The sequence below is a fragment of the Falco rusticolus genome, chromosome 9 (assembly GCF_015220075.1).
Source record: "Falco rusticolus isolate bFalRus1 chromosome 9, bFalRus1.pri, whole genome shotgun sequence".
Taxonomy (NCBI): Eukaryota; Metazoa; Chordata; class Aves; order Falconiformes; family Falconidae; genus Falco; species Falco rusticolus.
Window position 1 is genome coordinate 9,941,911 of NC_051195.1, and position 26,386 is coordinate 9,968,296.

General features: G+C 42.8%; 1 protein-coding gene across 7 annotated transcripts in view; it reads left to right on the forward strand.

Moving 5' to 3' along the window:
• ZMIZ1 (zinc finger MIZ-type containing 1) overlaps positions 1–26,386 on the forward strand; it is a 357,468-nt gene that overhangs the window by 180,344 nt on the left and 150,738 nt on the right. For all 7 annotated transcript variants that reach the window (XM_037399104.1, XM_037399105.1, XM_037399103.1 and 4 more), the window contains one exon: positions 18,771–18,880. In XM_037399104.1, the coding sequence (XP_037255001.1) occupies positions 18,821–18,880 (60 nt within the window). In that variant the 5' untranslated portion in view covers positions 18,771–18,820. The remainder of the gene's footprint in view (positions 1–18,770; positions 18,881–26,386) is intronic.

Below are 26,386 nucleotides of genomic sequence, written 5' to 3' on the forward strand. Positions count from 1 at the left end.
AGCTTAAGTCATTCATTGTTTTCTTAGATGACATATTTAAAAATGAGCAGTTGTTTAGCTTTAAACTGTCCTGGTTGTGATTAGGAGTCGGTTAGTATTCCTTTCTTGTCTTGCTGTGTAGAAGGGTAGGATAAAACCAACTGCTTTGTACTTTGAATTAACTCCAGCTTTCTGCCATGGTCTCTTTTTCACATCAAGTCCATGAAACAGTTAGCCAAACCACGTCCGTCCTTTGTCCTGCTGCTTTGTTTTTAAAGAAGATGAGGATTTGAGCTGTGCTGCCGTAACCGTAACCAGTGAAGAATGAGGTGTAAGTTCGGTGACTTCAGACAAACTATTTTTTACAGCAGCTGTCTGCAATTGCTGGTATTTCCACAGTGGTGCTGATGCTGGAGGCCCTTGTGCAAACAGGTGACACACTTTCCACAGGCATCTAGAGCAACGCGTTGGTTAAATTGCATGTCTTCCTGCAGGTTTACAGAGTATTAGCTGGAGTCCTGTCCTTTCCCACACCCTTTTCCTTCCATCTGTCTCTGTGTGAAATGCCGTTGACCATGGCAAGGAATAGAAATCCACAGTGTAGGCGTGGCCATGCTCTCTTGGTTCAGACTATGCTCGATCGATGGAAAGCACCATTTGATACAGTACCAAATGCAGGGTGTCAAAGGTTGGTTTAATTCAAGAGATGGGAATTTTAAAGCATCTTCATGATTTGCTATCATGAAATATCATACAGCATTAATACATTATTCCTTCTTTAACAGTGCAGGTAACTGTGTATTGTAAGGAACATTAGCTCCCTGTCTTTTCCAGGTGGCATTCACAGGAGCGGTTTTAGATACCAACTGACCTCAAGGTCACTCTTTCCTGCACTGTGCCAGCCTAGAAGTAGAAATGGACACACACTGGAGAGCTCTGTACCCAGAGACCATGGAGAATTATGTGTTACAGCTCTTCAACACCTCTCTGACCATCTGAAGGTGATGGAATACAGGAACTAGGTCCTGCAAGTGTATCGGATGCTGTTGGCATGCTATTCAATACTTCACCATAGTCTCCTTGGTTGGCTTGATCTACTGCTGGGCATATCCTGCTTAGTGTCTGCTTAAAAGAAATTAAACGGGATATATATCACAATCCGTAGGAAATGGCTACGCTAAGCATATAATGCATCTTTTAAAGGAATTAATTTGTTTTGTTAATGTCTCTTTTGCAAAGCAAACTAATTTTTTGTGTTCAGCAGTACATGACAAGCAGTTCTAACTTTAGAGCCTCTGTGTTTCTGAAACACTTTGATTTGTGTATTCAGTATTCATGGTGCTCAGTATATTGTTGGTCGCTTCATCCACATTATGCTATTTTTTTCTTTTTAAATGGCTGGCTGAAACTTCTGACCTGGAACAAAGAGTGATAGATGCTTCACAGTTGCTCTTCCTTCTGGATAAATAATCATTCAGGCATAATTATGTGCATCTTTTGGTACTCATGAATACCTGCCTGCTTGAATAGCTGGGAGGGAATATATGCTGCCCTTACAAATCCTTCAGAATTGGCTTTTGCTTGTATTGTGTTGTAGAAAAAATGTAAATGAAACAAAACAAACAACAAAAATGAACAGAAAAACACCCAAACAAAAGATCAGACATCCAGAAATTTTTGTTTTCTGTTTGCTGACTTTATTTTTCTTCATTGGTCAGCTGCTCGACAGGCTAATTACTATGAAAATTGACATGTAAGGATAAGTATCCTGAGTTACTCTCCAAGAATAAAAAAAAATATTGTAATTGGGGTATGCACCGTGAGTGGAGTCTAACCTAATGGAACTTGCAGGGAGTTCTGTCATTTGAGTTTCATATGTCACTTAGTGGGTCATAATATGAGAAACAGGTTAGCTTTTATAACATTGGGTTTTCAGTTTAGTGGCTCAATAGGGAAATGAAGCTTTGGGGGTGTGTCTTTTTCTGAAAACGATGTGTGGTACGTTCTTGGAGGTTCAGTTCTAGGCATTATGAACAGATGCTTCTGAACTAATCTTAAATGTCACATTGCATGCATAAACCCTGGGGGATTAACAATATCAGGAGTCCCTGAAAGTATTTCTGAAGGTTTAGCTTAATACTCTCTCCCAGGGAAGCATCCCACCTACTAACTTGACACATACTTCCAGGCCTTCCCGAAGGCCCTCTCTCTAATGCTGAGCCAAATAAGGCCAGGAGAGAGATGACAAAAGCAATATATTGCAAAGCAGCAGAGCTTTGAGATGGCAAGTAAAAATCATACGGCCTCAAAAAGTTGCAGTGGTCTCAACAGAAGTGAAACCATGAGATGATTTTACATTAAAAATGGAGAGTCATCAACATGTGGTAGAGGAACAATCACAGCTCCATAATTACGATTGGGTTGTAATAGCTGGGGAAAATGCAGATGATTTAAAATAGAGAAACGTTAATTTCTCGTCTAGCAAATGCCCTCCTTTCTATTTTAAATATTTCAGTGGTTATTCAGAAAAGCTTTTAATCAAAACCAAATAAAAATAGTAATAATTAAAAAAATCATTGTTGTCCAAACGTAGAGGTGCTTGTGATGGATGCTGTGATAAACTGTGTAACTGTAGAGGAATTGACAGCTATGTTTTTAATATACCATTTTTTTTTCACTTGTAATGTGTATATATAATATGTTGGGGTCAGATGAAAAAAATCAGAGAAAATATTTCTTTAAGCCTCTGTTAGAATGAGTTCCTGTCTAAAGAGAAGATAAGGAAGGGAGTTTTGCTGCAGTTTTCTTCCATCTACATGGATTTTTTTGTGCCGAGGTTATAATGTATGTTAACATTATGCTGACATGGACAGCTCTAGCCAATAGGTTAAAATTGTTAGGTAGTTTGTCTTTTTGACAGATCTTGTCTCCATGTCTAGCAATTTATTTGACCTTCCAACTCTGATATTTTCCTTGCCAGTGTGTGCCCTAAATGGTTCCCTCCTCATACCAGCCCCACTTCGTTCTTAGAGACTGACAAGGCAGCCCATGGTTTGCTGAACCTGCGAGCAGGCCCGCTGGGTCATCGTCGCCATTAACTGCTGCTTTATTCTCTCGGCTGTTAAATTGCTTGTTCAATTCTTGAATATGCTTTGCTAAATCAGCTTAAAAGATTCATTTAAAAATTCAGTTTCTTGCAGGTAGGGACATGGCAATATGATACAAAATACACCCTTTTTCCCATTATTTTCCCTTTATAATTTAGTCCGCAGGATGGTTCATAAAAACTGAGGCCAAAGCTAGGCACATTCTGCATGATAGATGAATTAAATTGCAGAATAGAATCCCTGTTTCTGGAACAGATCTGCTTAATATCACTTGTGCAAACTTTTCTCCTGTGTTCCGTGATGCTTAGGATTTGTTGTTCAGTCTTGCAAGAAAGTGTTTGCATATGTTTGTATATATACATTGTTTTCTTCCCTAGCATTTCATCCTGTTACATAAGCACACATGCGCAAATGTATGTGTTTGCATGTTAGTTTAATCAAAGCCTTATAAATAGCAGCTCAGTTGGCTTTCACAAGGAAAGAAGCTCACTAAAAAAAAAGTTATGCTGGTGAATTGTTTTTCACAGGCCAGGCAGAAAGTTCTTGGGAACTTTGCTTCTTAGACCCATCAGGGGTTGTCTCCCCATAGCTGTATAATAGCATTGCAGTTGCTATGAAGTCTGTTAGTAATTCTCAACTCTGAAAGAGGTGTGATGGTATTCAAAGCACTTGCATTATGGTACTGAGGTTTAAAGAAACTTGAGTTGTAGGTAATGTAAACCAATCCTTTCAAGAGTTTTGAAGTCTCTAAACAAGGGGGAGAGCAAAGATGATAATTGATATACTGAGTCTGAATGGGTGGCAGCAGTAGACTGACTTATGTCCTGAGCAGTACTTTGACTTGAAAATTAATGAGTGATCCTAGGAAACTGCTATCTAAACTGGCTTTAAACCATTTTGGAAAACGAAACTCTATTCCTGACATCAGCTAGAAATAGAATAGGACAACCTACAGGATTTTTTAACATGTTCTTTGTCTTACAATAGATGAGGAAGGACAGTTTTGGGTGTCAGGACCCTGTCTGGTGCTTAGGTCAAGGGTTCAAAATTGCCTGTGTTGTCACCTAGAAAACGTGCCACTGGGCTCCTGCAGTTTATCTCCACTGTAGAATAGACCGGGCCATCAAAAGTGTGGTAAAGAGTTTGGCTCCCTAGACTGAAGTCAACCTTTGAGTGAAACACCTTCCCACTTCCATTTTTGAGGAGTATTTAATTTTGTTGCTCAGCAGTGAAAATAAGTCACGACATTGCTCTGTGATGTCATATGCATCCCCTTAAATTTTTTCAGGCTTATTGAAGGCAGTAAAAAAGAAATTTACGTGCAAACAAGCTCCTTTCTCCTGGAAAGCAAAATGGGAAGAAGGTTGAAAATAGTCAGGTTGTTCAACGGATTTACGACACTTGCAGGGGGTAGCAGGTTATCATTCTGTGGAGCCAGGATCCCCAGGCTTTTGACTGTTATCTATAGCAGCATGGGATATTTTCAGGGACTGAATCAATCTTGCGAGGAGCTAATGCGTAGTATTTTTTATGGTTACAGAACTGGCTCTTTAGGGTTTCCATTTATTTGTTTCTTTGTTTACTGTTAATGAGCTTAAGATTGAATTAGGGTAGGTGATTAATGAACACTGATCTTTTTCTAAAAATCTTACAAAGATCTTTATAATGCTTTAATGACTGCAAAGTGATTGATTTTGCTTAACTTACACTCTGCAAACTTTGTGGCAGGGTCTTTTTTTTATTATTATTTTATTTTTTTATTTTCCCCGTTGCTTGCTGATACAAATGATTTTCAGTCCACATCTTTCTGTGCCTTTCTGGACAGGCCCAGGTCCCCAGTTCTTCAGGTAAGGGTTCTGCCTACACATAATGTAGCTTACTCCTTGCTTGCGCATACAGCTTCGTTTCTGAACAAAACCTTCTGGAGTCAAGAAAAGGTTCATGCCCTGATTTTGTCCTGCCATACAGATAATCATAATACCTAGCATTACAGTGACACCTCTGTATTTGCACTGGTAAGAAAAAGAGAAGGTTGTCAAATAATTCTCATTCCTCTAAAGAAGAGAAGTAGCAGTTGAAAAGAACTGAAAAGTCTTGCATCCTCCTATGGTATTCTATAGAAGTAGGAGGGGATTATGTTTTGTTATGTCTTGTTTTATAGATACCCCATTTGCCTGTACATCTCCACTATTTGTGCCAACCTGTAAAAAGGTTGGTGAGTCTTGTTGTCTTAGACTTTTCTTCTAAAATCATTCTTCTTTGCCTGCAGCTAACTTAAGGGCCGGTTTAATTGTTGCTGCTTTGGTGTTTCGCAATAGCCGAGAAGTTATCTGTTGGTAGAAGACATTTACGTAGGTGTTTGCCTGCTTCACATGCTTTACTGTTGGAAAGGTAAAATTATAAGCTGAGAAGTGTAGAGATAGAAGATAGAGCACTGCATTATTTAGAGGTTTACTGTCTGGCTTTTTGGATACCAGTATCACCTTAGGAGGAAGAACTACAACGCCTATCTCTTAACCAGCTGGTAGACAGACAGCATAGAAAGGTAAGAGAGTAGAAAATTCCTTATGCCGGACTGCTGAGTGTCTGAATGTGTTACAAAGGACAGTGGAGCCAGGTTCAGTTTTTGGCCTACGGAAAAAGTAGGAAAGGATGTCTCAACGAAGTCCTTAATTTGAAGTACTGCGAGTTAGTGAGATGGTTTTTTGGTTGAGAAGGAAGAACTGTTGCTTACTACATAGCTCCTTCTTCGTGGCTTCATTTATGTCAAGAGAAACAAAATCAGAGAAAAATAGCAACCCTCGCATCTGATACTAACTGTCTGAATTAGTTCCCTTGTCCCAGGTGGGACAGGAGCAAAGGGGCTGCTCCCGCAGCATCACCTGTCCAGTGCCAGCCTGCCCTCTCTTTTTGTATCCCTGCTTGGATCAGCCATGCAATAGCAGGAACCCTTTTAATCCTGTAATGTGGCATAGTGGGCAGCTAGGCTGTTTAAAAAATGAACCGTCTTTCAAAAGATATCCCTCCAAATTTCAGATTTAATGAACCCCAGTTACTCTAGGAGCAAAAGGGTGCCAAAATGCAGCCTCTCAAGGATGACAAAGATCAAGAGCAAAGGATGAGGAGTTGGATAGAAGCAGTTTTGTTCTCCGCAAGGTTTGACATTGTCACAACGACAGGTCTCTCCTTGAGTTCATCAGAACATTTTCAAAGGGGATTCTTGTTTCCTTTTCGGGGGAGCTGTGCATTGTTTCAAGTAAGACTTTACACCTACTCCTGCCTGCTGAAGGCTTTGCTGCTCGGCTGCTCTGCCAGCTTTGTAAGCGTGTCACCAGCACGTCACGTTTGATCAGAACGAAAGTTGCTCTGGAGTACATCTAATCAGGCAGGGCTTCATAAAAACTTGAAGGCTATAAAGCTGACCTCTGGAGTCTGTAGTGTCGCCGTTGAGAACAAAGAAGGAAAGTGTGTAGCTTTCTGAGGTCTGTTACACTGTGTCGTAGTCGCCATTTAAACAAAAAATAAGACAGGAAGGATATGAGTAGAAGAAAAGAAAATGCCATCTGGAGTTAAACTGCTTTTATCCAGATGTCATCTGGATGTACGGTGTAGGTTTATCAGGTTAATTTAACTCTGTATTTGGAAGCCTGGCTGAATGTTGGAAATTCTGTCTTGAAATTGCAGGAAGGGTAATATTAGATGTTTCATCTGTAACTTATAGTAGTACGTACATTAAAGATTTTATTATATCACTTTTCATTGTTTATATTAAACTAGCATGTGGTAGCCCCAGTCTGAATTGTGATTTGTGTTTGGCACTTTATGTGTATTTGGTGGAGATAGCATCTACCCTGAGGAGCTCCCTAGGTAATTGGAAAGCCAAAGGAGCCGAGGAAGTGAAGTGTTTGGTGGTGGTTAGTCAGGAGAAGAGCTCAGGTCTCTGTTCACAGGGCTGACTTTGCCCTGCAGTTATGGGAAAAAGCTTCTGGGCAGATACTTTGTAATAATGACGGTGGTATGAAAAACATAAGACAGTCTAGGTGTCTTAATTTATGGACTGCACTTAAATAATTCATTAGCAATAGTTTTTCTCTTTACATCGTCTGTAATACAAATGGGAAGTCTGCCTGCTCCAGTTTGTGAGACTGATGTCACTCATAAGTTGTCAGGCTTGCTCCTGGCCCGTTCCAGTTGAAACAGCAGTGGTGATGATGGGAGCCCTCCTCCTCTTAACAGGGGATACCACATTGATTTCTAGTCTTTTCCATTGCTAGTCTTTCCATTTGTTCAGGCTCCGTTTAGCATTTGTTTAGTTGCTGCTTTTGAATACTTGAGAGGATTTTAAAACACCTGCCTGGTATCTGTGTTGTCTGCCAAATGCCATTTCAGCTTTGCTCGTGCTATCACCCGAGGGTGAGAGACCTAGTGGAGGTACAGCTAACAGAGATCTGGGCGCTCAGAGGAAACGCTGCTGAAATCTGTTCCCGATTATCTGTCGTGGATTAACCCCAGCTGGCAACTAAGTACCACAGAGCCGCTCGCTCACTGCCACCACCCTCCCCAGTGGAAGGGATGGAGAATCAGGAAAAAGGTAAAACTTGTGGGTTGAGATAAGAACAATTTGATAATTGACATAAAATATTTTAACAATAATAACAACAACAATTATAATGCAAAGGAGAGAGAAGGAGAAAAGAATAAAATCCGAAAGGAAAAAAAAACCAAAACAAGTGATGCACAATACAGTCACTTAGCACCTGCTTGACCGATGCCCAGCCAGGCCCCCAGCAGCAATCGGCAGCCCCTGGCCAACTCCCTCCCAGTTTATATACTGAGCTTGATGTTCTGTGGTGTGGAATATCGCTTTAGCTAGTTTGGGTCAGCTGTCCTGGCTGTGTCCCCTCCCAGTTTCTTGTGCCACTCCAGCCTTCTCAGTGGCAGGGCCTGAGAAACTGAGACTAAGTCCTTGACTTAGTATGAACATAACTTAGCAACAACTAAAACCATCGGTGTGTTATCAACATTGTTCTCATGCTAAATCCAAAACACAGCATTGTACCAGCTACTGAGAAAGAAAATTAACTCTATCCCGGCTGAAACCAGGACATGATCCCAAGAGGTTTGTAAACTGAGCAAGTGACAGATCTTTAACCGTGGAATTCATCAAACCTTTGAAAACTGAAATGTCTGTTTAGATTCTTGGTAAAATGAAACATTTCATGGTAAGTTTAAAATTCTCTTTATTTGCCTGTAAAGTAGGTCTGGGACACTGGCAATCCTCAAAGACCAGTTTCTAGATATGAAGGTCCTCTCAAGTGATAAGATAGTGAGAAAACAGAATGTGGCAGTGCAGATGATCACAGGTGTTTGAGTTAAAATCTTTCTTGAAGGCAGCAGACTTTGATGTGTAAGGCTCCTGCAGTGTTTTGTGATCCAGGTGTCTAGAAGGATTTCCACCTCACTCGAGTTATGGGCACTCAGAAAACAGGAAAAGCAATGACTACATTATGGATAGTCAAACAGCAGGGATGTGTGCAGCTCTGCTTTGTTGGAATGAAGGTGCTGCAGTTGGAACTAGTTTTTAAATTACATTGTTTTCAAAAACAACTATAGGATGTCAAAAATATATCTGGGCTTCTTCATAAAGTTTCGGTAGCAATGGATCTGTTACTTCAGGTGCTTGAATATTAGCTGTTGAGACTAACATAAATAGCAGGTACATTTCAAGTCTCCATGTAGATTGTGTTCACACAGTGCTTCACTGTGTATGTACAAAGAAGTTTTCCTTGAGGGATACACAGTCATTTGTTTTGCTTGTCCACTCCTGAATCATTTTACCCAGACTGTCAGCAAGGGTTTTTATAATTTAGGATTTGGTGGTGACTTGAAATATTGGACCTTTGACTGCAGGAAAATTCAGTAAAACCAAATACCTTGTTTTCTAATGTGTGCTCCACAGGTCTAGAAGGATTATATGGCTGGATCTCCAATCAGCTGCTTTAAATGAAGATGATAAAATAGACTATAGAGCTCACCAAAATTGTAGTTCTGTTGTGTCTAGATGTGCAATATCTTCAGTTTAAATTATTTTAAAGGAATGGCCACCCCAGCACTAAATTCTCATAATTCAGAGTAAGTGGAGACTTTGAGAGAAGACATGTTTGAGTAGCCACTGAAAGCAGTGCAGAAAATATAATTTGGCTACCAATGACTTTCCTGTTTCTGTGGCTACAAAAATTCACAGCCATATAATTTCTACCTTAATTCTTCAGCTATATTTAGCCTTTACAGGTTTTGCTGGTCCTATTGGAATTTATCTTGCTTCCATTCTGGGAAGCTGGGTAAATCTTTACTTAAATTTCCTCAGAACAGACCAGGATAATGGCAGATACCAAAAGTTATTGGAGCTTGTGTCCCAAAGCAGCTATACAGTTGCGCTGTTCCCTGGAGATTTTGTTGACTGAGGTAATGCTGCTTTTCTTCCTCCTCTTCTTCCCTGTCCCTGAGTGATTTTCTCCAGAGGAGTGATGCATTCCCTGGTGGCTTACCAGAAATCACTGGTCTTGGCAGCAGTTTCTTAGTTCTCATAGGAATAAGGAAAAGGTGAATAAATCTTGCGTTTATAGACCACGAAGTGAAATTACTGTCTACTTTGACTATATGCCTTCTTCACAATGCTAAACTTAATGAAAACAAAGAGTCTAAATCTATGCTTATTCCTTTATTGGGTGCAGCATAGTCTGGGGATGAGGGATTGTTTCGTTCTTTCTGTTGCCACCCAGTAATAAGGAATGTAAGTTGTGATGAAAATCGCAAGAAGAAATCAGCAGACAATTCCCTTCAAATGCTACAGTTCAAAAAGTTCAAAAGATGCCTAGTTTCATCAGATAAGTAAGAGGGCATTCAGTGTCAGAATGCAAATCTTTCTTATTTCTAATTCACAGTGGGTTTGAGACGTTTCTTGCTAGGAGCGTTTCTTTGAGCTGGCCCAAGAGGCTTTGACCTCTGTTTGTTGTATGGCAGGCTGGCTGGTTCAAGAGAGATGTTATCAGAGCACAGCAAATACAGAATAGCATTTTCACTTTTTGATAGGCTATTGTTAAACTGTTAAAAACACTTGCTGCTAGTGCCATCTCCCCTCTATCTTTCTTTTCTCCTGTTTCTAAGACCATCTTTGTACAGATGGATTGGGTTGTTACTCTCTCCTCTAGACCTTTAGAAAGTGCTTCTATTAGGTTGTCTTCCGTAGCTCGTCTTTCAGGTTTTAAGCAAATAACTTGTATCAGTACGTCCAAACCAGCTGGCTTGGTTTGGTAGTTGATAAGTCTAGCAAGAGCAGGAAAAGTTTACAGTTCGTGCACATCCTTTGTAGCAACTCTGTAGGCTCAGCCCCCAGAATGCATGTAAACCAAATGATGTTAGCAACACTTCATGTGTTATTGCAGTATCCGGTAGGCAAACACAGAGAATTTTCAACTAATACTATACATCTTACCACAGAACGTCTGAAAGAAACGAGCTGTCATGAGGTAGATAAGTGAGCATCACATGCCAGAATGCAAATCCTTTCCAGTTCTTACGTTCACCTGATTTCCTCTGCAGTCCTCCCACTGAGCCCGAAAGGTGGGAAGAGATGATAGATTCTGTCTCGGTTTAGGAATTGGCAATTTATCAGGGAGGTGGTGTGTGTTGGGTTTTTTTACAGCATTGTTGTATGAGTGATCAGGGACACTGGTTATGAAATGATCTGAGTGCAACCCTGCAAGCTTTTAGGGATGGCTCATTTGCTTGTAGCCATCCCGATGAGGATTAACATTTCTTACCTGCAAGCTACAGTACATTTAATAAACCACTGGATCAGTGGATTCTGCTGTGGAACTGTCAATGTTTGTTCTAGCAGATCTGTCTATATTGGAGTGTGCAAAGCCTCTGAGAGCACTACAGCAGGTCTGTCAGCCATGGCTCCCCTGTAGCATGCTTCTACACGCTTTTGCCTTTCATTTTGTGTTATTACCTCTTGCTGTTTTAAACTGCAGTGTCCTTTTCCCTCCTTGCTGCCCCTAAAGATAACAAGCTGACAGAGCTGACAACACTAGGAGCTGGGTGGGATGCAGGGAAACCAACCTCATAATATAAGCATGCAGCAGGGCAATTACTAGAAACCGGGATCTGCAGATGCTGCTCTCGGTGTGAGGAAACCAGTCATTTCAGCCAGCGGGCTGGAGGTGAGGGCTGCCAGTGCAGGAGGCAGTTCACGTGTTTTATGGTTAGTGCTGTCCGGTGACCAGCTTGTCCAGGCTCGAAGGAGCGCTCTCCTTAGCTAGAGATGTGATGTTTTTACATTCCTGTGATACCGCTCTTATACAGTGGGTTCATTTTTATATTTTTATGTGTCTACGTTAAGCATGGGTCATATCCCAGTCCTGTGTGTGGCTCCAGCTAGCCCTACCACCTTGGCTTTTGTAATCAGGCTGCAGATGTGCTTCATGATTGAACAACTTCTGCGCACCGCCGCTCCTTCTCCCAGAGGAGTCCAGCAGGCTTGCTTATGCAAGCTGTCATGCTGTCTTTTTTTCAAAAGCATGTGTGGGTTTGCTTTTGTGTGTATCCGGCTGGCTGTTCGTGCCTGCATATAATAGGCTCCGTATATAAAAATGTTCCCAAGCACATGGCTGCGGAAACAGCTTCCTTAAACCCGACAAAACTGCCAGCCCTTGCAGCTCAAGCCACTATAAATTACTAGATCCCGCTCCCACCTCGCTGAAGCTGTGCCTGCTGGCAGCGCACGCACACACGCACGCTCGCTTTCCCCCTCTCGCAGTCAGAGATGATAGAAAGTCTTCTGGGGATTACTGCACATTTGTAGAGCAACAATGGAAAGCAGCACAGCACAAATATCTATTCTTCCTCACCCAGCATAACAAACGCTGCTTTGTCTCACATCTGGCCCTTTTTAATAGCTCAGAGCCAACAGCAGTAGGTATTTAGCAGCTCGTGGTAAATAAAGCTTTATTAAAACAACTTCCTTTTTCAAGTGTTTAATGATTAAAACGGCCTTTCACCTGACATTTTATGCTTTCAGTACTGTATCTAGCAGGGGAAATAAAACAGTTGTCATGGATAGATATTCAACATTTCCTAGAAAATAATCTTTTAAGAGCGTCTTGGAAAACTCTCATACTGCGAAGCAGGCTTACGGACCGTGCACCCCGTGTGAGGGCAGGGGCCTGCGTGCAGGCCTAGGTGCCGAGCTGTTGCCGCCGCCTGCCTGGGCGCCCGGAGTGCGGCCGGCGGGCCCTGGTTCCGCGGCAGGAGGGCACCGGCCCCGCTCGCAACAGAGAATTAATGCGGTGGGTGCGATAGTACTAATCGGCGTCTACGGACGGAGGCATGTTCTGATAGTTCAAGAAGCAACTTTTTGACAGATGTCAGATGTTAAGGAAAACACCAAGTGGAGTTGGGTGGGTTGTGTCCCTGGACTGCCCACATTCTCTGCCAGGGCCGGGCGCTGAGGGAGCTGGTGTGCCTGGCGTTTGCCCCGGGAGGCGGCAGGGGCCCGGGCGCTGCGGGGCCGTTCCTGACCCGTCCCCTCGGGGACCCGTGCGCCAGCGGCAGGCGAGGGCCCGGCGGCGGGCAGCGCCCCGGGGCACGGCGGCCCGCGCTCCCTCAGGGCGGTGGGCGGTGGCGCGGCCCTGCGGCGCCCTCTGCCGGCGCGGCGCAGAGCGGGCGACGCGGCCCCGTTTCCCCGCCCGGCCCCGGCCCGCAGCTCCCGGCCCCGGCCCGCGGCCCCGCTGGGTGCTCCCGCCCGGCTGCGGCGGCTCGGCGCCCCCCCCGCCGCCTCGGCGCCGCCCCGCGCTCTGCCGGGGCCGTTAGTCAGCGCAGGCCTCTCCTGCCCGCGCTCTGGCTTGGCCTATTGCTTGGTCAAAGTCACTCCTTAGGTACAAACTGCCTGCCCTCGCATATGGCCCTCCGCGTGCCGGAGACATGCAGGACATTATTAGTTTTAGCCGATGGCACAGACAGTAGTAACTCATGATCTGTGAAACGGTACGAACCAGCTGGTGTGCTGGCTTGCTGGCAGAAAGATTGCTCTCTAAAAACTTGATTTTTCAAGAGATGGCAGTCTTTTGCTGCGGGGAGGGGCGGGTGGCGGTGCTTTGGCCTGGTGGGCTGTAGGGCCGGGTGGCAGGCGAGGCCTTCCCAGGGAGTGCCGCTCGCTCCTGCTTCTGCCCGCAGCGAGGGAGGAAGGCGTGCGAGGGGGAGGCAGAGCAGCAAGTGCCACGTCGAGGGTCTCTCAACCTGCGGAGAAGGTCGGGCCTGTTTCAGCTGGTGACTCGGGTCTCCCCTGGCCGGCGGCCGGCAGGTTTCCGTATCGGTTGGTCCTGGCTTGGCAGGGCTCCTGCTGCGGCCACCAGCCCTGGCTGTGGCGAGAGCCCGTCCCAGAGCAGAACCAAAACCACTCTTGCTTTCACGCTGCTGCGTGTTTGTAGATATGTCAGTGTTTTGAAGCCGTACTGAAATGTTTGATATTTTTTTAAAAAATTCTTTAAGATGCTGTTTAGGTTGCCTCAGGAACTGATAGGGACCACGTTTTACTAAATTGCTCTTCATAAATGTGTTACTGGAAGTCCAGTTTCTGATACAGTAATTGCAAACTCCTCACTTGAGCTTTCAACCAACGCAGAGTATAGCAGAAGCTTGTGAAATTCTCTCTCTTACGGCATGTACATAATTTCATTCCTTTTTCAGTATTTAAGAGGGTTTTGTAGCAATGGTTTAAGAAAAAAGATTCAGTACATTTAGAGTTAAAAAAGTCTTAACAGGTCGATGCATCTGTTCCTTTAAAAACACATTCTCCATTTTTGAGACATCATAAATATGTAAATGAGGGCTCTTTAATTACTGCCTAGGGCTATAAACTCGCAATGCTAGAGGGGAGGAAAGAAGGAAGGCAAAGAATAATTCACGTAAATTTTTTTTTGAGAGAGAGAGAGAGAAAGAGAGACATTGGGTCTTTACCTCCGAAGAGACAGCAGAAGAATGGGGCTTTTTATTGCTGACTTACCGGAAGGTGCTGGGAACACTTCTTCTTTACTTTTCTTTTTTTGGTGGGTTTTTTTTTGTTTCTGTTTATCCTTTTGGATGGAGTTAGCATATAAAGCACTAGCGTATGACCTTTCTAGCTAATGCTTGTGTACCAAACAGAGGGGGTTTGTTATGAAGCACTGGGTAAAATTCCCTTCTCTATCCCACTCTGCCAGTATCCTTAATCTTGAGCAGCAACATCCCTGCTGTCTTTTGAGCTGCTCAAAGTGCCTGAATCTTAGTGTGGTTTCCAATGCAGGTACACCAGAGGCTGGCGAGAGACCCTGCAAAGTCATTTTCGCTTGTGACCAGATAAGCGCTCAGCACTTAACCGAATAGAAGTCTACTCTTACTTGGCCTGCTGGCCTTTCTGTATCTTAAGCACCATTATGTTTGACTAAGGTGATCTCGCTGCTACTTTTAAAACAGTGTGAGATGGACAGAAAGGGTGTTTTTTAAATTTTAATTTCAGGATTTGGATGTGCACGTGGGGAGCCAGACCAGTGTACAGCAGTACCTGTGTAGTACATATAGTTACTGGAAACTTAATTCTGCTGGTATTTTTTCCAGGCAAAACAGTCTGGTGTCAGAACGCTTATTCTGCCTTGGTAAAACTTCAGATCCATACGATAATTTTCAGTTTCCACGTTTAATCTTTTAATTCTTGCTGAGGCCTATGAAAGAATAATTTCCAGATAATAATGGTTTCCCACTAATGAGCTGCACATTTTTTATAGCAGAATTGACTTAGAGGCAGTGTGCTTACTGAAAAAAAGTATTCTACTTGATGCTCTTATGGTGTGTATGAACGGAAGTTTAAAATGAGTCTTGGAGGCGTGAGGCAGGATATTTCAATTACGAAGCGTTGTGTGCAGTGAGGCTTCATATGTACAATTTTGGCTGTTTGATTCTTGCAAGAAATGTTTACTGCTGGGGGAGTTAGTGGACTGAGGGGCTTCTCTTGACCGGAAAAGAATAAATGAGCTTGGGCTGGTGGAAGTAGCAAACCGGCAGCAGTAAAGGGCTGTTGGGTGCCTGTCCGTGCAGTGAGGGGGGAGAGGTGGAGGGAGGCTGCCAGGGCAAAGACTGTTCTAGCCAGAGAGCAGCAGTGATGTGAGAACAAGTGGAGTTGAGGATGGAAGTGAAAATACTTCTGGCTGCTCGGGGAAGGGTGAGAGTCAGAGGGTACTTTTCAGTGGGAGCCATTGGGTGTTAAAAGCACAACTACTTTTGAGACTGAATTTGATCAGTTTATGACAGAAATTGTATGGCATGTCTGTGTACCAGAGCAGGGGACTGTGTACCCAGCCCTGTCTCCATGAGCCCCGTCAGGCTTCTGCTCAGCTGTGCAAGTTAGCTCTGCGCATTCTGCCCTCTGCTTTTCCAAACAGGCTTTGAGAAGTTATGCCATGTGGGGGAAATAACAATTTGGACAAGTACAATAGTAAGCTGTGGTTCAGGTAGCTGATAGCAACCTTAGATTTTGTTTATGATTAACTGGAAGGCAAAGAATTCGGGTGGAATTATGTGTACAGTTCTTAAATTAACATGCAGCATAGTTTGTCGGCACAAGTAACAGTACATGAATGCAAGTCTTTGTCTCCGTAAAATGTCTCTGCAGTCTCCCAGCCCTTAAGTATATTGCCAGTAATGCCAGAGGCAGCTCCTGATGCCATGAGCCTGAGTGCTGGTATATCTGGCTTTACTCGAGAATAGTTTTCTGGCAGTATACAGTATGTCTATGTGTCTTTCGCTTGGGGTAGATACTCTTTTTCAGCTCTGCTCCCAGTTTCTCTCTGTGGCTGTACATCACTGAGGAGGTTAGATAGATAATGCCAAAACAGATAAAAATTGTGTTTAAAAGTCAACCAGAAATACGGTATATTTTACTTACTGGTTCATTAAGCAAAAATGTCCTGACTTCTTTTAAAATAATGAAAAAAAAAAATCAGTTTGCATTTTTCCAAAATTTTCAACGAAAATCTGTGTGCATATATGTTTGTATTTCTTTTCAGCATGCTTTTCTCCATCTGTCCTGATGTTCAATTAAAATGCAGATAATGTGTCCCAGCTTGTAAGATGGATCACTGCTGAAGTGGTGTCATGTCTGGGCTAGCTTATCTCTTGATAAATACCTCTGCTGTCCACTGAGAGATTAAACTTCATGACCACTGAGGTCTGTTTGGGGGTCTTACAGGCAGATGAGGCTGTGTTACTCACTTTTAAAAAAATACATCAATTTACATTTGCTAAAGGACCTTTGGATGGCATTTGCTGTTGAGAAGGTGGCAGTAGCATAGTCAAACAATAATACTTGTATGTGAAACTGGCTTTTCCATTTCCTAAGTATTATAATGTATCGACAGGAGTGCTTTAGTGAACCCTCTTGTGTCTAGAGGGTGGAGATGAGCAGCTTGAGCTGCTGTTATAAGACCTCATTTAGCTGTCTAGCAGAAAAGATTTCTTTCCCGGAGTCTAATCCAGCAGGAGCCATGGAAGAACATTATCAGCTAGGTACAGAAATCTCAGACGGCTTGTGTGTGTGGGACGCACGCGGATGCTGTGGTCTGGAGTCTGTCTCGCCATGACAGCCATGCCGTCAGTGCTCCTACTACGGGGAACACTCTTCTCCTGCTGGGGGTTTAATAGCCAGTGCTGGACCTGTAGAATATATAGCCAGTGCTATAACCGAAGAGATGCTGAGCCATGTGTAGTAGGTGGGGTGAGCGGCCAACTTCTCTAACTGAACAATTACCTGAAAATTTTCCTGTCTTTTATGTGTATGTAGGAAGGGGGAAAGATTTTTGTCATGGACAACTCTCTGAATAACAAACTGCTCAGTGTCACCAAAGAGGTTCCTGAAGGAGAGGTTTCTGTGTGAGTCCAGGGCCTTCCTTGTGCTAGTATAAAGTTTTACATAAATACAGCGTTTGGGTATATTTTTGAATCTGTGCCGGCTCCCTGTTTTGTCACTGTGAGGATACGACTTCTTTGACTGTACTTCTCTGTCACAGTAAAAGGATATGGGAATTTACAGGCAAAGACTGTTTTCATGTTCCAGTGCACAGTATCTATGGTTTCATTTCTGGTTTAGATGCCATGAAAGTGACTGAAACAGCAGAGTGTACCTATGTGTATGTGAAACTTCTCTGTTCCCCTGAGAAGCAAATTCTGGAAAAAAGCGCTTAAAACTACTCAGCTCATTAAGTACAGGCTGGAGGCTCATGCAGTTCTATTTAAAACATAAAGCAGAAGTCATGGTGCAAACCATTTGGTAACTTGAACTGTGGACTGAAACGGTTGATTAGCTGTTGGCTTCTGTCATTGTGGTTTGCTGTTCTGCCACTGTAGGAAGACTGTAAGGCGAGGCCAGAGAGGGGCAATGGGTGGAAGGGGCCCGGTGACGTGCAAACCATGCCCACGCCAGGAGGCTTACTTACGCTTACTATTGCTGTTAGTGCCTTGTTCTTGGTCCACGTTTGAGTGGCATTTTGGCCGTTCCTGCCTTTCAGCTCAGCAGAGCTGCTTGTGCTGTGGCTAACCCCTTACCCCAAGCTGAACACAGGGATAAGAGAGAGGTAAATGGTGAATTCAGCGTGATGTGCACGTGCTGATTTAGCACCTACCGTTCCCCCCTCTTGCAGGTGGTGTTCGTGATTCCAGACACATGCCATCTTCTTGACAAAGAGCCACTTACATGTGATCATGGAGCATGATGTAAAGCATGGCTCTGAAAGAGTTGGCAAATATGGGGAACAGGGCTCATCTTGATGGCACCAGTGTGTTCGAAGCCATATCCACAAACATAACTCAGCATGACAAACGTCAGTGGTGGGCTTAGGGGACGGCGGGTTTGCTCTTTAGATCATCCTAACTTGTTGCCAGTTTTCATGTGGTGATTTTATACACCTGAATTAAAACTCCTAATACCGCTCTGAGCCTTCATTTCCATTTTCTAGAGTTTTATAAATGCACGGGAAAGTTTTAATTTGCCTTAAGTTACACAGTTTGTTAGAGATGGGCCTAAAGAGCACAGGACGTGTTTTTCCAGGACTAACAAGTCCAGCTATGGATACCTTAAAGAGCCTAATTATTCTAGACAGCAGGAACTGCTCAGTCCTTTGGTCTGAACGTCAGGCCTCTTACCTATATGCTAAGTTGTGTCTCTGGAATTGTTAGTTATTCTGAAAATTTTGGTTAAGTTGTGAATCCCGCTTCTTCATTCACCATCATCTCAGCCGTTTCAAGGGCTGGTCAAATAGATCCGCTAGTTGGAGGAGAGTCCAAAGTACACCTGTTGCTTTTACTTTCAATACAGAAATCCAGAGTCTTCATAACAGACATTTGGTGTTATTTTTTGCCATGTAATATTCAGCCATATCTGATTCATTTAATATTTATGGGAGGTATTTTCTCTTGATGGAAGAATCCCCATGCCCTTGTCCTTGCAAAAGCCAGACCGTCATTGTTACTGAGATTGTTATTATTTTATCTCACAGTGTGCTCAGGGGTTTCTTGCAAGTGGCTCTGCTTGGCTGTTTAGGTGGTAGAAGTTCCTGGGCTGTGCTCAGTGATCTTTACTGTCCTTTTTTCTTGCAGATCGAGGAATTTTAATGGCTTTCAGGTAGAAGAAAGTGGAGACAATCAAAATGAATTCTATGGACAGGCACATACAGCAGACCAATGACCGGCTGCAGTGCATAAAACAGGTAAGCTGAAGGTGGAGCTCATTGCTGCTAGCTGAGCATTGTGTGTTGTGGCAGGGCGTATTGTGTGTCATGTTGCCTGTACTTAATTAATATCATTGCCTTTTGGAGGGGAGGAGAATGGTAGGAATGAGACTTTGTAATCTCATTGAAGAGGAGACTATCTGCTGCAAAAGCTAATGTATAAACCTCAAAAGCCAAACGTTCCCTTTCACCTTTCTAAGAAATCTGCAGCCTGGAGAGTCAGCAAATCTGTCTCAGCAGAGCGGTGCTAGTCCTGCCAGCTCTGCCCTGAGGGTGTCACAGTGGGCAGCTGTACTTGTGCCCTGAGCGCAGTAATCCAAAATTTTGATGGGCCAGTTTTGATTGTAATCTGGTATCTGACCAGAGACTTGCACTGTCTGGAGACTCAAATTTGGACAGTTGACATACCTCCAAGCGCTCGGGTTAATCAGTTTGCGCAGGGAAGTAACAACTTGTGTTTGCAAGGTAAAATTTTTAGAAGCATCTGTTTGTGAAGACGAAGGGCCCTTAAATTCCCTGAAAGGCAGTGGGATCTAAGTCTCATTTACAGATTTCCCCACTCTAACAGTGCTTGCAAGTGCTTTTATAACCAAGTGAAACAACAGAGGCAAGGATGGAGTGAGCAGATGCCATCTTTCCCTGCGTTGCCCTTCTCAGTGAGCTTCGCTCTCTGGCGTTGCAGGCAACATGTATCCTGCCCTCACATACGTTCTTCTCTGCATGCAAGAATCCTTACAGAAAATGCATAGCAGTGGTCCTTTGTGTACAGGAGGTGAGTGAGAGAACGGTTTCTCATGTTGGTTTCCTGTTTTTATCTCTAAACCAATGCATGCATGCAGCAAACAGGTGCACAAGTGCGAGCTGCACGTGGGTATTTTGAAGGTTGGTTATCCCAGCTGGATCCATGAGATGAGTTAAGTTCATCTCTTCAGAACTGGTTGAAATTTTCTGAATTACGCTGGAAAACCAGAAAGACATTATTGCATGAAATAATGTTCCCAAATCACTTTTCTTGTTGTCTCAGTGGTTTTCTCTGTCAGTTCAGGCCACAGCATGTTTAGAGGCCAGACTCCTGCTGTTTCAATTTTGTGTTTGTATCAACTAAGTTAAAAATCTACCTTTTGCTGTGGGACATGTGCATATTGCTCCTTGAGGGAGTGCAGCATTTCTCTGGTTGTAGATTTCTTTGTGTTGTATACACAAACACCCTGAATCAAAGGAACTGATAAAAAAAAAAGTAACCATGGGGGTGGTACTGGATTTGTCTATGGCTTTAAACTTATTTTACTTTATTTTATTTATAACTTCCTCGAGGCAGGCAGTGGAGGGGACGGTGCTGATCTCCTCTCTCTGGTGACCAGTGAATTGATTGAACCTTAGGAACAGATACTTCACTGAGAAGAAGGTGGTTGGTCACCAGAACAGGGTTCCCAGGGAAGTGGTCACAGCACCAAGCCTGTCAGAGTTCAAGGAGCATCTGGATGATGCTTTTAGTCATATGATTTAGTTTTAGATAGTTCTGTGAGGAGCAGGGAGTTGGACTTGATGCTCTTTATGGGTCCCTTCCAACCTGAGATATTCTACAATCCTGTGATTATCTGTTTCCATTATCTTAGTTTCAGCAGTCACCATCATTATGTTTTGTCATGTTTGCTTCATTACTAGAAGTTCTATATTCTAGAATGTGTTGTAATGCAAAGAGCAGAAAATGTGTGTTCATTTGCAAGACTGGCCATGCAGATGCTTTGGGGGATATAAAAAAAGAGTTTATACCTAAACCAGCTGATTTTCCTCTCCATTTGCCAGGGAGGATTTCAGAATAAATCAAAGCAAGCTAGTTCGTAGGTCAAGGAGCAGAAATAGGAATCTGTCCCTGCAGAATTGCTGGTCATAATCCACCCTCAGTCTGTGGTGGCTCACTCTCTCATTCATTGCTCTGTGGTGAAAGTTAATGCATCTCATGGCCTTTTAGAGGCCTGAGGGAAGTAGGAATTTGGGGATTTCATCCCAGTTTCTTGTGAACAACTATCTGGTTCAGAAAAAAACATGCCCTTGACTGGCACAAATTGGTATCCTTTTTGGCCATCCTAGCCCACAGGATGAAGAATGAAGTGACTTGCAGAACAGTTTAACCTTCCAGCTGTAAGAACAGACCTTTAGATCAAGTGGAGACAAATGGGAGGCTGCTGCTCCGTTACTTTTTCTAGAGCTGTCAGTTTGTGTACATAGAAAATCTATATTATTTTAATCAGATAAAAGAATATCAAATTACACTTCTTACAGTATTAAAGATAGATTTTTGTCTACGTAATGGGTGCTCTGTCAGTTAAACCACTGACTTCGTTTATACATAATGCTGGTTTACATATGCAGCTAGGATATTTCTTCAGCAGTGAAGGCCTAGGGGAAGGGAGGAAGGTCAGACTTCCCAGCATTTGTGGGCAGTTCTCAGTTTTGTTTTATCTTGTCTAGAAGAAAGCTCGGGGTTTTCTGGTGGGCACAGGCTTTCTTGTATAGCTGCTTTGTTCTGTCAGACAGCAAAAGGTACCTGATGAGGAGGCATCCTGCTCGGGTATGCTTGTGAATTCATGGTGCCCAAATAAGAGAATAGGCATGCTTTTGTTTTCAACTCATGAAGAAGTGTAGTTAACCAAGACAGTGACTGAACACCAAAAATACATAGCAGAAAGCTTTTTGTGGAAGTGGCCATACTTGTAGTTTTGTTGGAGAGGAACGGCTGACTTTTTGTTTGGCTTGTTTTGTTGTTGTTGAAGAACTTAGCGTAGAGACTGCTCTTTGCTTTTTCGTAGTTCCAAAATCTTGGGGAGTTACCTTTGCTGTAGTGGAGAAGGAGACAGAAACCGACTCTGACTAGCTTTTTGGAGTAGACTCACCTCTCTGCCACAGGGTCATAAATTTCCTCTTTGGAGACATTTACCTTGCTCTTTGGGACAGGCCGTTGTCTGGCAAAATTAATGTGGTGTGCAGAGTAATTTACAGTTCACCCATAGAGAACTGGACCGCACACCGTTACGCGTGTGTTGGTTTTGGGAGCACAGGATTATCTTGCATGGCCATACCAATGTGTCTTCACCAGTTCTGGAGATTATCTGCAGGATCTGGTGAAAATCTGCCTGCCGTTTCTTCCCCATTTCTCCAGTGTTCTGTGCTTTCTTCCGAGCCTGTGAACAGTAAGCACTGCTGTTCTCCTGAAGAGTTGTGTGCTTCTGGGGTGGTTAACACAGCAGTGGCGTGGGGAAGGTACGCTGCAACAGGGGGAGGAAAACCATCCTTCCTTGGCGCCCAGCATCTTGTATGTTTTATAGCCTTGCTGGCCGCTAGTGGCTCATGCAGCTGGACGAGAGCTTTGCCTCTCACCCCAGCCCCTGAGAAATGCTATAAATGGTAATCCATGTGCCTCTTTAACTAGATCAGGTTTCAACACAGGGTCAGGACAGGCTTCTTTCTTCCCAGCTCTGTGACTTGTGAGACACCCACGATATCCTTGCTGACTTCTGTTCCAGGATCAAGGTTATGTTTTACCTTCATCTTTTTTAGCGCTTTAAAGCTACAAACCCAAAACTTGTATATGATCAGCTAGTTAGGAAATGAAGTGTGTGTGTGAAGAAGTGTTTCAGAATAGATGAAAGGGCAAACTGAAGAGGTGGCTGTGTATTTATCCTTAAAAAAACCCCAGACTTCAGTGGAAGGCTGGAACAGCTTGTGTGGTCTCTTTGTAGCTGATTCCCTCAGTATTTGTAAGTGTATGTGCTTTAAAATCAAACATAGTTTTTTTTGATGTACAGTGGAAAAAGCCAAAGTAACAGGCTTCCCTTAACACATGCAATTAGTTTGTCATGACACAGAAGACTCTTCAGGGTACGTTGAAGGAGGCTGGATCTTCAGGGTGCAGCCTCTTTTTTCTTTATTTCTTTGTCCATACAAATAGAAACACAAAATGATTTTGTGCGCAGTGAAGGTCTGATAGCCCCTGAGAACTGCCTTGTTCAAGGCTGCAGTAATAATCTGTTTACCTGCCGAGTACTCATGGCTCAGGTGGCTCTGATGCACCATCCACCGTGGAGCTCCAGGGCAGCAGGAGCGGGCTGGGGCTAGCACAGAGCTGAGTTCGAGGGCCTCCCCGGTCCTGTGGCCCAGGCACAGACTTCTGAAGGAGCCAGCTTGGCTCCCACCACATAGGAAGTCCTGACAGAGAATTAACTAGTTTTCTTAAACCATTCTTCATAATAGACCAGAGGTATGGCTTTAATCAAACGTTTTCCTTATGTGATAGGTGCAAATACCAGGCGAAATCAGTAGGTTGCATGACATCTCTCTGGCTCTCACCCTTGACAGGTCCACTTAAAGCCATTTTAAATCTAGGGACCTCTACCATCTGTTGTCTCTGCTGTTTGTTTGTAAGATTTCTATACATCTCTTCTGAAATTCTTGAAAGGAGAAAGATGGAGAAAATCTTTCTATATTTAAGTTCCAGGGAAGCTGCCCCTTTCAGAATAGGTGCGTGGGTGCCTTCCTGCCACGCTGGGGAGGATTGTCAGGGTATATCCTAAAGCTGTGCTGAAATTTTAGAAGCAGGTTGAAGGGAAGTATGGAAAGGCTCTTTGTTGTCAGAAGTATTTGGTTGTGGTGGGAACAGAGAAGGTTGTTTCTGCTGCTTGTGTCGTGGTACATCAGGACAACACTGAGCAACGTCGTCAAATGATGCTGACTTGCTCAGGGAATCCACTTAATTGGCAGCACACATCATGTAGCTGATTTATAGAAACAGATTAGCATTTCTTCCCTCTTCCCTTCAAGAAAGCTTGCAGAATTGCTGCAGTTGCGATGCTTTATAATGCCTACACAGCTATTCAGAGAGAGATGCTAAAAGTTGTAATTGCTCTGTGGGTTTGTTGATATTTTCCTGCTCAAATAGGAAACAAGCAGGCCCATTTCTTTCATCATTCAGCAACTGGGTTTTTGGTTGCTTGCAATTCAGAGAAAAACAATTCTTTGTGTATTTACATAACTGTTAGTATTTAAGCTCTCAAATATCTGAACTAATTCTTCAGCTCTTCAGTGTTACTGTTGCAGACTCATGTAAATGCTCAGCAGCCCTAAGCAGGTCATCTTTAATATATTTAGGACTGGTTAATATGGACTGGTATGAAATTACTGCTGAAAAAGTTTTAATAAAGCTTCATGAAAATTTCATTCTTTGAAGAACTTTGAAAATGAGAAGTATTCTTATGAAGGGTGCATTTATTTAGAATACATGGTTTTTTGATTGTAGCTCATATAAGCGTTACAGGTTTTTCTAGCTGCTAAATATGAAATAACACATAGCAGTCAGGCTAATGGTGAAAACGACCTTTCCTTTCCATAAAAAGACCTTCAGTGGCCTTAAGTGCTGGTTGAATGGTCCATCAAAGCTGTCTTAGAGGCTATATTTTTCCTTTTTTTTTCTTTTTTATTTTTTTTTTCCCCTGAGACCCATAGCTGTAAATTCTTTGTCTGTTTTTGTGCTCAGTCTGTTGGAATATTCCTCTGCTGGAGTTAAGTATGTTTAGGAAAAACTGACAGCAGACCAGCTTTCCTGGCTCCTCTAGTCCACTTAGAGACTTGTCAATCAACATTCCTGGCCTGTTAGATCCTGTATCCTGGTCAGGACTGCTCTCGCTTAGGCGTCAAAGCCACAAGGAAAGAGCAAAGAGGCAAAGTGCTAGAAGCACTTCTGGAGGCGAGGGGGGAAAAAACCACCTTCTCGATGTTTGCAGTATTTGGGTGGTTTGTTTATCTGACAAGACTCCAGTGGGTGGAATAAAACCCTTCATCTTTTGAGGCGGGCTGGTAAAGTCAGTGTGGGTAGACTTCTCTCCTTCCCAATTTGGCTGCTTGTTTCACTGCAGTACCTGACCTCAAGGGCTGGGACGTTAGTATTGTTAACCATTTTCAAAAAAGAAAATATATATATTTTAAACTTACACTTAGAACTTCTAGTACCCATAGTATTTAGAATAATTTTATTCTTTTTCTGTGCAACTAACTAATCTGACCTATTACTTAAAATTGCTGATTGGTAAATAAAGGATGAACATTTGAAAATTCTCAATCTGTAAGTTGGATCCATCATGTCACCTCAGTGTCAGAGGAACATGGGAAGTCCTTTACATCGGGTTAAACTCCGCAGTGAACACGTGTCATAAATGGCAACATGTCTCCAGCTTCTGTCATGCCATTTCTGGCTTTCCCTTCATGCCTACACTTGCTCACTAGAGTTCTTTCCGTTGTGTGCATTAGTGCAACAGCAAATCCATAACAAAGGCATGACTTACACAGCATTTGTGCGTAAGGACCGTTGTACCTGTTTGTAAAAGCAGAAGGTGTTTTTAAAAAGTTGTTTGAAGTGGTGATAGTACAGTTCATACCAAAAGCCTTCAGCTGTGCAGACCTCTACCATCATCTGAAGGAAAAGTCTCCTCAGTGGTGGTGTTCACTCCTTATTGCTTCTGTGTACTATGAAGAGCCATTAACATTGTACATAGGCAGGTCACAAAGCGCGTGCTGCAGGCAGTTTTGTAAGCACATGCAAATAAAAAAGAGGTATGGGGAAGCATTTTTCCTTTTGACTTTGAAATATCTCAGTAATGTCTAGCTGTCTGGTAGGACCCATGAGAACAGGTCACGTGAATTCTACATCTTCCACAGTGGTATCAGTTCATGTAGTGGTCATTTGAAATAGTCACCTTGAGATTTTATGTCTGCGTAGATTAAGAGATTAAAATAATAAAGATTAAGCCAGTTGATTAAAAGTGCTATAAAAAGCACAGTCAGTGACTAAGTAAATTACTCAAATGCGTCAAAAAAATTCATTGGAAAACAAAATGTATCAAACAAATGTCCTGCTGTTTGAGTGTATGAAGACTTTTGGTTATTTTTCAAAATCATTGCATTTATTCTCCTGAAATTTAGAAAATCAATAGATGTATTTATTTTATTATTTTTTTTTAAATTGGTTCAGTATATAAGTCAGCAGAGTTTGAGTCAGTGCTTTTGTGCCTTCCCCCTCTCCCCTTACCACCAACTCACTTTATACTCTTGGGTAGCATTACTTCTTTTTAAAGGATACACTGCTGACAATCATCTTCCAGTAAAGGGATGTTGTAATATATCATCATTGTGTTTAAAACACCTTGATATGGTAAGAACTGCATGAAAAAAATTACTGACCCAAACTTTTCAAAACTCTGTGAGATACACCTCAAATTATTAAGTGGTTCATAACACAGAATTATTTACATAGATGCCTCACTTTGCCTGTATCCTTCCCTTTGTCTTCTACTAAAAGACATTGTGAAGATAGAATATGTAGATATACGTATTTTTAAGAAGGCAGGTAAAAAGTCTGGAACAAATAAGCCTATTTTAATTAATAAAAACCATTAACAATTTAAGTAAATATTTAGATCAGTGTTCTAATAGTTA